General features: G+C 37.2%; 1 protein-coding gene across 1 annotated transcript in view; it reads left to right on the top strand.

The window, feature by feature from the left end:
• The window catches only part of LOC124607096 (myosin regulatory light polypeptide 9-like), a 98571-nt gene that overhangs the window by 54607 nt on the left and 28373 nt on the right, over positions 1-15591 (top strand). Inside the window, exon 3 of the mRNA XM_047139289.1 lies at positions 4269-4391. Coding sequence (XP_046995245.1) covers positions 4269-4391 — 123 coding nt within the window. The remainder of the gene's footprint in view (positions 1-4268; positions 4392-15591) is intronic.

The raw sequence follows: 15591 nt of genomic DNA on the forward strand, positions 1-15591 counted from the left end.
GTACTGCGGCCCCAAAAGATAATTCCATAGCTTAATATAGAGTAGAAAAGAGCATAGTACATTGATGTGAAGGTGTTGGTATTAACAATATTCCTTATTTGTCTAATCATGGAACATACTTTACTCAATTTGGTGCAGGTTTATCAATATGACTTTTCCATGTAAGTGTCAGTAATGGTAACCCCCAAAAATTTGGTTTCCTTTACATAGTTGATTTTATCATCACTCAGTGATATATTTGGTACTGGTGGGTTTTTATTTTAGACTGTGTGGAAAGTAATACCAGCTGTCTTTTTTATATTTAGGAGTAGTCTGTGAGTTTAGGTGTGCTGTGCTCCTGTTTATTGCATCTTGAAGATATTCATTTGAGTCAGATATCGTAATTGTGGTATCATCAGCAAAGAGGAACGTTCTGTTATTGTGTAAATTTAAGAGGAGGTCATTTACATAAAGTAAGAATAATAAGGGTCCCAACACTGAGCCTTGGGGAACTCCATGTTCTGTGATTTGGGTAGTACAGTATTAGCAATTTCTGGTCAATCGGTTACATTCATTTGGACATATTGGTTTCTGTCTTTGAGGTAGCTTTTAAACCAGTCATGGCCAGTGCCCCTTATTCCATGCGAACAAATTTTTTGGAACAGTATCTTGTGACTGACCATATCAAATGCCTTTGCTAGGTCAAGAAAAATGCCTATGGCTACAAGCTTCTTGTCTACTAGTGTTCAGGTGTAATCTAGGAGTTGCTGTATTGCATCAGTTGTGGTTTATCCTCCTTGGAAACCAAACTGAGCAGGTGATATGGCATTTCTTATTTTCAGAAATTAATTTAGTCTGTCTGCCATAGTATATTCAAATTTTTGCTGAATACTGAGAGTACTGCTATTGGCCTGTAATTGCTGATATCATCTTTACTTCCTTTTTTATGAATGGGTATGATTTTTGCAGTCTTGAGTTTATTAGGAAATATGCCGTTGAGGAATGAAGAGTTTCCTATGTGGGACAGTGGTTGACTTATGAGGTTGCTGCAGTTATGGAGAAGAAAGCAGGGTATCTGATCTTGTCCTGCATAGGATTTTTTCTTAATTTTTGTATGAATAATTTTTTCTGTTTCTGCCTCTGTTGTTGGTAATAAGAACAGCGTGTCGGTGCAGTTGTTTTGTACTAAGTTTGGGAGATGATTATTTTTAAGGTGGTCTGTGAGACTTTCAACATTTTTAATAAAATATGGGTGAAATTCATCTGCTATTTCTTTTTTGTTTGTGATTTATTTCCCATTTATTTTTTGGTTCATATTACTTGTCAGCTGTTGATTTCTGCCAATATGTCTATTAATGATTTTCCACATGTATTTACTTTTGTTAGCTGATAATTTGAGAAGGTTATCATTTTGCAGCTTTTTGGCTGCATTAACTACATTTATAAAGATTTTTTTATATTTGGTAAAGTAATTCTTAAATTTTTCAGTATTGCCAAATTCGGTCTTGCTGAGGTTGAAGAGTTCTCTTTTTCTTTTTACTGAGGTGATAATACCTGGGGTCATCCACTTGGAGAAATTTACTGTTATTGGAAACATTTTTTGTTTTTAAGGGGAAGTGGTAGTTGAAATAATAACTAAAGGTATTTAGAAAAGTCTCAAATTTGTCATCTACATTTTGAGACTGATATATATCCTGCCGTTTTCTGTTTGCATGTGAGACAGAAAGGTGTGGATATTGATTTGCAGAAATTTCTAGTTTGTGTTGTAAGCTTTTTTGAGGAGGCTTGCTTACTGGTATCCGTATAATTAGGGCATTGTGGTCAGAGAATCCTAGCTTTACAGAGCATGCTGTGCCTTCTGTGTCTGTAGCTATTGGTCAAGACAAGATTCACTGCGGTTGGTTATTCTGGTTGGGGATTTAACCTTTAGTTCCAGATTGTAGAGATTCAAAGTTTTTGAAGCTTACATGTCACTATCTTCTACTAGGAAATCTCTGTTAAAATCGCCACAGTTTACAGTTATGTAGGATTTCCGTTCAGTTAGTTTTTCTAATACTAAGGCCAAGTTCTTATAGAAACAGCTTAGGTTGCCTGAGGGTGATCTGTATACTGATATTCAGTAAATACGATGTTCAGTGACTTCTATACCCGATAATTCTATGTCTTTTTCAATGCTGTGGGAGTTGCATATGTCCAGTGGTAGAGCAATAGTATTGTTTTTTACAAATATGCAGCTCCCTCCACCCTTGAATTTTTTCCTTGAGAAATGATTTATCAGTTTGAACTGTGGTATCATAACACCTTCAATTTCAGAACAGCTCATTAAGTGCTCAGTAATACATAGTATTTGGGTATTTGATAATTCACTGTTACTATTTATTAAAATTTCTATTTCACTCACTTTGTTTCTGAGTCCTTGTACATTGTGGAAGTAAATTTGCTGATTGTAAGAGTCAGAAAGTACTGAACACTGTTGAGAAATTTTTGGTTCTACCCTAATTGCTGCAGCTGACTGGGTGGTAGCTTTTTCCTCTTCAGTCCTGTCCACAAAAAATCATTGAATATGGGAGGAGGAACAATAGTTCTTCTGTTGACCACTGTTTTCTCTGCTGTAGGTGTCATCTTGTTTATCACTGCTGGTGAGACTGATGGCGGGTTGACTGATTTGGTTGCTGTTGGTGTCTCTTTTTTTTATTGCTGGTGTAAAAACTGATTGTCGCTTGACAGTTTTTGTTGCTGTGGGAGTCTCTTTCTCTGCTGGAGAAGCTAATGGTTGCTTAACTGTTTTTGTTGTAGTCCCCCCCCCCCCTTTTGGGTTGTGCAGTTGCTTTTGTTATTTTTGTCTGTGTTTGTGCATCTGGTAGAGTAGTATTTGCAGTATCATCGCATTTGTATTGACAGTTATTTGATGTTGAAGGTTGCTCTTCTGCTCCTGAGAACATCACTGGGATGGTGGAACCATTTTCTTGTTGTGTCTAATTACTTTGGTACGTAAGTGGAATGTTAACTTACTGCTAAAAACTGTATATGACAGAAAAGTGTCACCCCCTTACAGCTTCTGGAGCAAATTTTCAGAAAAATCTATACATATTACCTTCTACTTGTGTAAAGAGCCTGTACCAGTCATAATCAAAATGGTTTGAACATTAAATGGTATCTCACAACGCTTCTGACAGATATTTGCTGTAGTATACCTTTTCTGCTTGCTTTTCAGTTTCACTTATTGACTACTTCCCACACATTCTCAACTTCTCTGCTGCAACTGTGCGAGAACTCTCTTCTGCAGGTGCACATGTTTAGTAATAACTAACTAAATTGCACTTTTACTTAATTTTGCTGAGGAAAGTAGCACAAACACTTTTTAAGAATTTTTATTTATGTTTATAAAACATTCTCATGGTTAACAAAAAAAAATCAATTTTTGGCAATATAATTTAATAAGTTCTACTCATCAAGTGGTGGCAAGGGAACACACACATTAAAATAATGTTTTGTTGCTGTTACTTACACAAGCTTTCGGAGGTAGTGGTTCCTTCTTCCAGCAGAAGGGTTGAAGGGGAGGAAGAGGAGCTAAGGAAAAGGACTGGACAGGTTTAAGAAAAGGGGTAGAGTTTAGAAAAGTCATCCAGAATCCTGGGTCAGGGGAGACTTACAGGACGAGATGATGAGGAGTCTTTCCTTCTCATTTTCATGGTTAATATTAACAATGTCATTTTCAGATCCTGGATTCTGCATAATGTCAGGAGACATCAGTGTTCAGTATCAATATTTCAGGTAGATCATTCACACAAACTTTCCCAAAATAGCTACAACTGAGTAAAGTGTACAAAACTAAAGCTAGCTTCATAATGTTTTAACAGAGACTGACTGAATATTCAATAAAGATTTACTGGCACTGTCTAATTTTTTACAAACTATTATATTATAACGGATTACACATTCAGTAACAGTATAATAGACTGGAATTATTAGCCACACTTCTACACAATTGGTAACAAACTCGTTCCACCTAACTGACAAATGCTTGAGCTCACAGTTCTCTTTGTCATTCAACAATTGTCATATTGGAAAAGACATTATATCTTGGAGAGAGTATTAAATAAAGGTTATCCAGACTAAATGTTTTATGCAACAATAAAAAGTGTTTTACTAACTAGTATAAAGTCTTATTGCATCTTTTTTTTTCTAACAGTTTATGAAAACCTGCACATGTCTCTTTCAATAGCTCAAAATATGATGACACAACTATACAAGCAATGTTTCACTCTATTATGTGTCTATATTTTCAGGCATTTCAACTGTTTGACCTGGATAAAGATGGTGTGATTAGTACTACAGACCTAAGGCTAACATTTGCTACTTTAGGACAGCCTGACATACCAGACACTCAAATTAAGCAAATGTTGTCAGAGGTAAGTTTTGTGGTAGTATTCAGCAGAGCACAGTTACTAAGAAGTTGATCCTAAAACACAAGGAAACAATAGCTCTTGCAATTATTAGATTCCTTGGGTTATTCAAAATTTCCCATTTGAGTTGCAGTGTACTGCAACAGCAGTAGTACGCAATTGGTTGATAACACATTTGATATGGACGATACTCATAATATCAGCTGCAAGGTAATCATACGCCAGGAAATGAGATTAAATGAAGAAGTGCTTTATAAGATCAGTTTAAAATAAAGGAAAGGAAACTATTCAGCTGTAGCAGATCAGTGCATAGAGCACAGTAACACAGAAAACAGCATTCACACGAACTTTTCACCACTAGGTCTTTTTCTGTCAATAATACACACATTGCCTTTTCCTTATTTTATCTATTGCTCCAACCAGGAATTTCCATTATTGTTATAAGATCAAGTTATTAGGTTTAAAAGGTGAATCATCAGCTGTAATCCTTCATTAACGTATTTGGGTGTACTGTAATCTTATTGAATAGAAGCAAGTATGACTCTGGTTAATAATAATGTCTAAAAATAAAAGTATAAATCCAGAATGAGATTTTCACTCTGCAGCGGAGTGTGCGCTGATATGAAACTTCCTGGCAGATTAAAACTGTGTGCCCGACCGAGACTCGAACTCGGGACCTTTGCCTTTCGCGGGCAAGTGCTCTACCACCTGAGCTACCGAAGCACGACTCACGCCCGGTACTCACAGCTTTACTTCTGCCAGTACCTCGTCTCCTACCTTCCAAACTTTACAGAAGCTCTCCTGCGAACCTTGCAGAACTAGCACTCCTGAAAGAAAGGATATTGCGGAGACATGGCTTAGCCACAGCCTGGGGGATGTTTCCAGAATGAGATTTTCACTCTGCAGCGGAGTGTGCGCTGATATGAAACTTCCTGGCAGATTAAAACTGTGTGCCCGACCGAGACTCGAAGTCGGGACCTTTGCCTTTCGCGGGCAAGTGCTCTACCACCTGAGCTACCGAAGCACGACTCACGCCCGGTACTCACAGCTTTACTTCTGCCAGTACCTCGTCTCCTACCTTCCAAACTTTACAGAAGCTCTCCTGCGAACCCCCCAGGCTGCGGCTAAGCCATGTCTCCGCAATATCCTTTCTTTCAGGAGTGCTAGTTCTGCAAGGTTCGCAGGAGAGCTTCTGTAAAGTTTGGAAGGTAGGAGACGAGGTACTGGCAGAAGTAAAGCTGTGAGTACCGGGCGTGAGTCGTGCTTCGGTAGCTCAGGTGGTAGAGCACTTGCCCGCGAAAGGCAAAGGTCCCGAGTTCGAGTCTCGGTTGGGCACACAGTTTTAATCTGCCAGGAAGTTTCATATCAGCGCACACTCCGCTGCAGAGTGAAAATCTCATTCTGGAAACATCCCCCAGGCTGTGGCTAAGCCATGTCTCCACAATATCCTTTCTTTCAGGAGTGCTAGTTCTGCAAGGTTCGCAGGAGAGCTTCTGTAAAGTTTGGAAGGTAGGAGACGAGGTACTGGCAGAAGTAAAGCTGTGAGTACCGGGCGTGAGTCGTGCTTCGGTAGCTCAGGTGGTAGAGCACTTGCCCGCGAAAGGCAAAGGTCCCGAGTTCGAGTCTCGGTCGGGCACACAGTTTTAATCTGCCAGGAAGTTTCAAAAGTATAAATGTTCATTTGTTCAAAATCATGTATCTCTGAATTTTTTTTTTACTGACTGCTTTGAAATTCTGCATGTTATTATAAAACAACAGGAGCGCCATTGGGTATAAATAAACATATATTAGATATATAATAAATAAAACTGTAAACTATATCGCATGACACTATCATAGGTATATAAAAAATGCACATATTTGAATGCAATATTGTGTGAAAATTTCAAAGGGGTTGGTGAAGAACTTTCAGAGATTTCAGATTTTGAATAAATGTATATAAGATCTTTGCTAACATCTTTAAAAATAATCACTTTTGAAAATATAAGGTAATTGAACAGATAAAAAATCTACTCACCCAGCAGTGGCAGGAGAACACTCATAGAAAGGTATTAAAGTCTGCAAGTTTATGGAGGCAGTGGTTCTTCTTCTGACAGAAGGGCTGAAGGAAGAAGAGTGAAGAAAAAGAACTGGCGAGGTTTAGAAAAAGGAGTGAAGTTCGGAAAAACTGCCCAGAACCCCAAGTAAGAGAAGATCTACAGGACACGATGAGAAGGATATTCGAATAATAAATAAATAAATGCAACATTGTCTCAAAATTTCAGGGGACTAAGTTTTTGAACAAATGAACATTTATAAATAAAAGTGTAAAAGTTCATTTGTTCAAAATCGTAAATCCCTGAAAATTCGTCCCCGATTAATTTGAAATTTTGAAACAACATTGCATTCGAATAAGTGCATGTTTTTATGTACCAGCTGGAGTGACGTATGTAATATATAAATCTATATGTAATAATTATTGGGGGAACTCTATATAAAAATGTAAATAATCGTTTGTCAAAATGTTAAAATCTGTAAAGTTCTTCACTGGTTTCTTCAAAATTTTGACGTACCTTTGCATTTGAATACATGCATGTTTTTGTATACCTATTATACACACACACACACACACACACACACACACACACACACACAGTAGGTGTCTGTATATGTGTGGATGGATATGTGTGTGTGTGCGAGTGTATACCCGTCCTTTTTTCCCCCTAAGGTAAGTCTTTCCGCTCCCGGGATTGGAATGACTCCTTACCCTCTCCCTTAAAACCCACATCCTTTCGTCTTTCCCTCTCCTTCCCTCTTTCCTGATGAGGCAACAGTTTGTTGGGAAAGCTTGAATTTTGTGTGTATGTTTGTGTTTGTTTGTGTGTCTATCGACCTGCCAGCGCTTTTGTTCGGTAAGTCCCATCATCTTTGTTTTTAGATATATTTTTCCCATGTGGAATGTTTCCCTCTATTATATATATATATATATATGGTCTTTAAATATGTCTGCTTGTGTCTGTATATGTGTGGATGGATATGTGTGTGTGTGCGCGAGTGTATACCCGTCCTTTTTTCCCCCAAGGTAAGTCTTTCCACTCCCGGGATTGGAATGACTCCTTACCCTCTCCCTTAAAACCCACATCCTTTCGTCTTTCCCTCTCCTTCCCTCTTTCCTGATGAGGCAACAGTTTGTTGTGAAAGCTTGAATTTTGTGTGTATATTTGTGTTTGTTTGTGTGTCTATCGACTTGCCAGCGCTTTCATTCGGTAAGTCACATCATCTTTGTTTATATATAAATATAACTGCTTTGAATTTTACACACAAATTTGTATTCAAATACTTGCATGTTGTTGTTTATCTATTTTCTTAATAAATAAATAAATCTGTCATATGTAAAGGGGAAACATTACCAAAAATCTCAGAAAGTACTTGACCAATTTGCTTCAAATTTTTACATGTTAGTGTAATAAATGTTTGGACACACGCATACATACACATATTTATGGCTCATCAGCTTATGATTGTTATTAACCATTTTGAATGAAAACAGTGGTTTACGCAGGCACACACACACACACACACACACACACTACACACACACACACACACACACACACACACACACACATGGAGTCATGCTCTTCGAAAGTCAGAATCACATGGTCTCGATAACATGCAGATGTGGTACACCAGACAGCCTCTCTGGATCTATTCTCTTAAAAGAAGAATAGAATGAATAAAGGTGCTTGTGAATAGTCACATATGGCAAGTGCAACAGCGATCTGAATTTTCAGTAACTATAAAAAAGCCTCTAGGTCATGAAGGGGGGGGGGGGGGGGAGGGGGTGATACAAGTACAATAGGAGATGGACAGAGCGATTGGAGGAAATGGGACAAATAAAATGGAAAAAATGAGCTGGATAGAGAGAGAGGGAGACAGAGGGGTGTAGGAAGAGATGGAGTAATGGGGGAGGTGAAGATGGACAGAAACAGGGGGAAGTAGGTAATGGACGGAGAGACAGGGAGAGAGAGTGAGAATGTGGAGATGGAGATGGAGATGGGGAGTAGAAGATGGACAGAGAGAAGTAGAGCAGGTGATGGACACAGAGACAGGGAGAGGGAGTGGGCTGGAAGGGACTGAGAGAGGAAGGAGAAGATCAACAGAGAGAAGGGGGAGAAGGTGATGGTGAGAAGAGGGGCCAGGAGGAGGACCCCAAGAGATTAGGATGTATATGCAGTTCGCATGCATATTGGAAATGTGTGCTTTGCCTTTTCTTTCTTTTCCATTTAACCAGACTGAGCCATAGCAATGTGTGGCCAGGGACAGTTAGTAATAACTTTAATAATAATATGTGTGAAAATGGCATGATAGATTTATATGATAGGTGACAATGTAATTAGAACAAAATGCATGTTATAGATGGGAAAAAATTATAAATGTTCTGCATATAACCATATTTACAAATTAATTTGTAATGTGAATGTAAAATGATTCATTTAACATAACTATGATTAGTCTATGGAACATGAAACTAACCAACTAACTGGGTGTACCAAGCAGAGGGTGTGGTTCAAGCCAATCATTGATTTGTATTGATGGCCTAGGCAATAATAAAGTCAAAATCTCTATGGGAAGTACTCAAATTATTTATTTACAGTTCATTATCTTGAAGCCATATTAACAGCTGAGTGACAACACAACTCACAGATAGGCACAAATCATTAGAATAGGCTTTTGTGTCACATCTCTCTCTCTTTCTCTCTCTATCTGTCTGTCTGTCTCTCTCTCTCTCTCTCTCTCTCTCTCTCTCTCTCTCTCTCTCTCTCTCGCTAAAATAGGAACTCTCAATTGTTTAACAAATACAAAATACAAGTAGTTCACTTTATGAAGAAAAAGTAACAATGTTGGTCTCTTGGAATGATAAAAGTTTTGTTTCATTTTATTTCCCCTGTGTAGTTATGGGAGTATTTTACAGCAGACAGTCTGATAGTTGATGGAGAAGAGAAAAGAATAAAGAGTAAATGATAACAAAAGACAGAGAGAATTAACTGAACTACACTGAAATATTCAGAAACATTCATGAGAAGATGTCAGACACTATAAAGAGAAGATTACAAGGAGAACAGTTAACTGTATCCAAACTACGAAGAAAACAAAACAGATAGTTATATTGGGTAGACATCATATCACATCAGTCAAGGTATCAGATGACTCTTTGATGATGAACCAGGAGATCATATTAATGGGGTTCAATGATGTTTTCAAAACTCTACATAATACACCAAAGGAAACAAATACTCATATAATATCTCTCAGGTTTCCTCAGTGTAACTGATTAATGGTGTACACATGGATGCTCTGCCAAGTTGTTGTTTCCATTCGATGCATGCTATTTCAACAACTGACCCAGTCATCTTCCTCATATGCTGTAAAACCCACAGCACCTGGAGTAAGTGGCTGGGTTAGTGGCTGAAACATTGTGCATGAAATGGAAACAACAAAAGAAGAAAAACCCCTGGAAATAATGGAATAACTGCAGATCTTATAAAAGAAAAGGGAAAGGTGTTGAAAGCAAAACTTGCACAAACATCCATATGTGTCTCTTTATAAGGATGTCATCATATAATTTGATCAATACCATAATTGTTGTATCAAGTGTTTATAATGAAAGTGCAGCTACTCACAGAGGTCCAGTGTGGGCTGTGATTATCATATAGCAGTGAAACTTGGTAGATATGCATACATTAATGCATGACCAATTTACTCTGGAAAAAAATTATTTCAGTTTTGGCCACCAGGTGCAAATATGGTGCTGTGCACTGTTTGTATGGCAATATGACACTGACAGTGTCATTTGACAAGCCATTATATGAGTGAACATATGGTTACAGAGAAGAGAGACCATGTGCTTTTAGTGAAACTGTTTTATGTGAATAGCACAACTTACAGTGATACACTGAGATAGGACCACTGGCTGAAAGGTCTGAGGAGATGCCCTATGTCATTAAATGGTTTAACAAAGATGATAATGAAATTCAAAAACCTGTGTGACCTTGGTGTGGTACCTGGAAATGTAAGGCATCCTATGCTGGTGAAAATTATTGACAAGGTTGCTGTTGCTGTAACTGATCTTGCAGCAAGTGCCCCAGATAGCGCTAGTGCTCATGCAGTATCACAAGAATTTTCTATCCCATGGTCAACACTAAAAAAGTTTTGCAGGTTTATTACACTGGTAACCATACAAGATAAAGATGGTGCAGCACCTGAAACCTCACAATCTACAGCAGTGTTCTCAATTTGCTCTTCGGTTTCTGGCGTGGGTTGAAAAGTTGATGGCATGTGATCAGGCAATATTTTATGCAGTGACAAGACACATTTTACACTGCAGGCTGTAGTGAATACACAGAACTGATGAATTTACGATATTGCTAAACTGTGTGTTGTGCATGAGGAGCCCCTGTACTCACTGTGTGTGATTGTGTAGTGTGGATTCATTAGCACCTTTATTCGGTCCATTCTTCTATGAAGAGAATACACCCATAGGGACTGTCAGGTGTACTGTGATGTCTGCACATTATTGAGACCAAGTGATTCTGTGTGTGTGTGTGTGTGTGTGTGTGTGTGTAAACCACTGTTTTCATGGAAGATGGTTAATAATAAAATCAGCATTCTGCCTTTGTCACTTGTTTGACATTTTCTGCCCACATCCTGTTCTTCATCCATTACAATGGAAAAATTTCTATGCATCTTTCTTACATTCACAGCACCCGATGTACACCTGTTGGCCAAAACTTGCACTATTTTTTCAGCACAAATCAGTTCCACATTAACACACTAGCATATCTAACAAATTTTGCTGCCATATAACAATTACAGCTTGCTCTGGACATCCATCAGAAGCTACACTTTAATTACAGCCATCCAATATTTTACATGAATTGAAGATATTCATAACTATAGGCCCATAAGTCTTTTGTCAGTGGGGTACAGAATTAAAAAAAAAAAAAAAATCCTTATTAATTATTTATACAACAACTTCAGACTTTAAACAGGCAACATAAGCTGATTTCAAAACTAGGTGTACCACAATTGGCCATCTTCAAGCTGTCAACAATGCACATCAGTTACCTCTTTATATGGGGCTTACAGACTGTAAGAAATTAAGCTGGCAGCACTGCAGAACAAAAGAATGCAAACCACTGACATCAGTTTGTTGAATAACATGCACAACAAGGTTAGAACTTCCACTCAATTACATCAAGCAAATATAATGATCAAAATTGAGAAAAGTATTTGGTGAAGAGAGTCCACTAGCCCAACACTGTTTGTGCCACCCTTGGAAGAGGTTTTCAAATCATGTAACTGAGATCAAGAAGGAATTTACATAAATGGATCTTATCTGGACAGTCTTCAGTTTGCACATAATAACTGCAGAAAAAGATGAAGGAAATAAACACAGCAGGTATACCATTAGACCAAAGATTAACTAAAACAAGAAGAGGATAATGTATAACCTGTATCTTATAAAGATAATAGTGAAGATTATTGACAAAGTTATAGAAACAACAAATTTGTACAGTTAGTTCAACTGAAATTAACAAGCAGATGGGTTCTTCAAGAAGTAAGCAGGCGAGTAAAAATTGCTTAAATTTCATTTGGGAAAATGTATTTTCTATTCACAAGTAAATGTGCAAATGGTGAGAATGGAACTAAGGAAATTCTGGGTCACACATCTCATGATGTGAAAAAACCTACAGACCAATCTAATGGAAGACTGATAACATAAGGAAACAAGCAGCACAAATGTAGATCCAAAATTCTGATGATAGTAATGTGTGGAGAAGTTTGAAAGAGGCCTGTATATTATAGTGGAGATAAATGTCTGATAATAATTATATAATATAATTGGATGGATAAAAAAATTTAGTCGCCAAGCAGCAGCAGGAGAAAACACACACAAAGGTTAAAGAAATGTGCATGCTTGTAGTGCCAGTGACTCACTTGGAGGGTACCTTCCTGGGATCCATAAGCCTTCAGCCCCTGGTTTGGTTTAGATACATTGATGACATCCTTCCCAAATGGACTCATTGTGAGGCTGGACTGTTAACATTTTTGGAATTTATGAATACATTCTTCCAATTAAATTTCATATGGTCTTCTTCCAAATCCCATGCCGCTTTTCTTTATGTTGACCTCATCCTCACTGAGGCTCAGCTACACAGTTCTCTTCACATTAAACCTACTAGCAAACAACAGTTCTTACATTCTGACAGTTACCATCATTTCTATGTCAAACAATCCCTCCCATACAGCCTGGCCATTTGAAGTCAGCATATTGTTCAGATGTAGACTCTGTAATGTAATACACTACCATCCTCGCCTCAGCATCCACTCGACATAATTACCTCATTAGCCTGGCCCAAAGCAGATTTCTCAGGCCATTGTATCCAATCCTGGTATTGCTAACCCCTCCAAAAAACAACTTTGGGGTTACTTCTCATCTCTCAGTATTATCCTGGTATTGTATATATTAATCAGCTACTTTATCAATGCCATGGATTCCTAAAAATCATGTCATACGATGAGATCCAGATTCTGTATGACATTTTGCCCACCACACCAATGTGTAATTTCAAACCTTTCTTCTTTTCAGTTAAAGTTGTTTATGTGCTCTTTTTCTTTTTTAAGTTTGTAACTGCTTTCTCAGCTGTCACAGCCTCTGATGATATCTCCAACATTGGAAGACAGAATATTAGGCAGAGAAATATACCTTCAATCACACCCTAATGCCCATACAACAAATACCATCACAAATTTGAGCTCTATAATTCCTTATATTGTACTCTGAAATTCTTATGTGTGTGGCAGGGTCTAAAATGTATATACATGGAATAATTTGTCGCAAAATTGAAGAAAGAAGAACAACACAGACAATGCAAATGAATGATTGTAAACATAATTTAGAGTTAGTTTACTGCCAAGCAATTGGTAGGTGTAAAGCTGCAATTTGTTTTATATTTTTCTCATGTTTCATGAGACCATCCTAAGAAAGCTAACTGATTATGAAATGGGTTAGCTGTTACATAACTCGCACAGTGATTACAAACAAATTAAAATATGAGGCCTGCATATAAGTAATAATATATAGTGGGAGAAGGCTCTAAAATACTGTGATGATTTTGTTTGGAAGATGCAATGAATGTGTCACACAGAATCCTTTCAATTTGAAAAATCTGTTTTTTATCTCCTACCTTTTTCAGTTATACTGAAAACCTATAAGAAACTGAATCTATAAAATAACGTACGTCTTTCAAAAGTATGGTGAAGGAAGTGTTATCCAAAATGAAAAATGTTTTGTGTTTAATGTTGTGTAAATGCTGCAGTATTTAATTCCATAATGCTTCAGTCTGTGCATAAATATTGAATATTCCACACAGTCAAATGGTTTTGTTTAAACAAAGAAAATTCACACTATCTTCAACTTATCACTTAGCACTGTCTGTGCCTTACCACAAAATGATAAACTGTTTTTTCTGTTGATCCAAACTGACTACACAAGTAACTAAGTAGTGCACAATTGTATGATGTACTGCTCTTCATTAGCCAACTTGACAGTTCATCATACTTGTATCAATCTGTACAATTCATTGATTAAACAGCTGATTCTTACTCCTTATTACTTATTTCCAGTAGGTACATATGGCATAACTTGTAATGGTGGTCGCCTGCTTTATTTCTTCGTTTGTTGTCCTCGGTGTCGATGTACTGGCTGAAAAAATTGGGTGTGGAGGTGCAATACTGCCCACTTGAAATGATGTAGCTGACAGATGCACAGTTGCGTTTCACAGTCTTTTACTTTCACTTTTCACAACCCCCCATATACACATTTAACATAGCCAGTTCACTATTGCTCAACTTTTTATAAGTCTCATTAATAGGTATCACGTGAACATCCGCATAGTGCTACAATAGTTTACAGTTGAACATCTACAAGCAGTAAAAACCAAACCACAAAGTTCACAGTTCGTGAAGAATAGAAAGGTGCGTATGGAGCAGACACTGTCATTGTTTTTACACACAGCCTAATTGTGTAACACTTATTCCACAGTTAAGTTGAAGCATTGTTGTTATTCTAACCAACACAGGTTTCTCATCTGAAACTCCGCCATGGACTGACTGTCTCATGACCAAAAATCGTGCCCTTATATATCCTCACAATAATAGCTACTGAAACTATACATTGTCGAAGTTAAATTTACAGAAACTACAATTAAAACTTAACTCATTAAATTAACTAAATACATCGAAAAATTGGTTCTTATTAACAGTTTGTTCTCATACAAGAGTTAGGCTGAATTCTTTGTTTAAATGATGAAATTAACAGATATAGTTATGTGAACAATAGTTTTGACAAAACTGATAAATACTTTGCAATTAATTAAGGGCTGGCTTTGCTAACTTGTTTTCGAAGAGAGCCAAATAGATACTTTAAGATTATTAGCATTTCGTCTTCCAAATGCTTACAATTAGTACAGAATTTATATATGTTTATATGTCAACAATAGAATTTAATTACAAAACAATCACAGATTTCACCCTATGATGAAATATACTAACTAGGAATAGTCAAAATAAATTAGAAAATCAATTACATAGCTAAAACTAAGCACAAAATTAGATCTAGTTTTATATTCTTTAAAAATGAGAGTCAACCTTTCTCTTTTATGAAAATGCAGATTATATTCACATATGTTAATGGTAATTAGTTAAAAGTGAAAAACGAATTTAAGGAGGTAGATGGTAAAAAAAAGAGGGGAAGTGAAAATATCCCAGCTTGCTTCGTCACAAACTGTCATTGGCCACCAGCTTGTAAAACTTCAGCATACTTGTCCATACCAATAAAGTACTGATTTAACTTATTAACAGAAAATGGGTATTGAAATACTCTGGATGACACTAGTAAATTGCTAACAGGTTGGCGAGCACTCATATTATGCCCCAATATTACTTTCACAGCAGACAATCCTTATCATTGCCACAGTCATTTTCATCAGCCACTTGACATCCACTATTGGATGATGGCCACCTCCAGACGTACTGCTAATTATATATATATGAAGACAGTAACTTGTTCTCGAAAGAACAGTTACTGTTGATGACCGTGCAGCTTTTCCCTGGAATAAATGATGACTAACTGACAACCTCAGCTGCTGACAGGTGTTGTTGA

The sequence above is a fragment of the Schistocerca americana genome, chromosome 3 (assembly GCF_021461395.2).
Source record: "Schistocerca americana isolate TAMUIC-IGC-003095 chromosome 3, iqSchAmer2.1, whole genome shotgun sequence".
In the NCBI taxonomy this organism is placed as follows: Eukaryota; Metazoa; Arthropoda; class Insecta; order Orthoptera; family Acrididae; genus Schistocerca; species Schistocerca americana.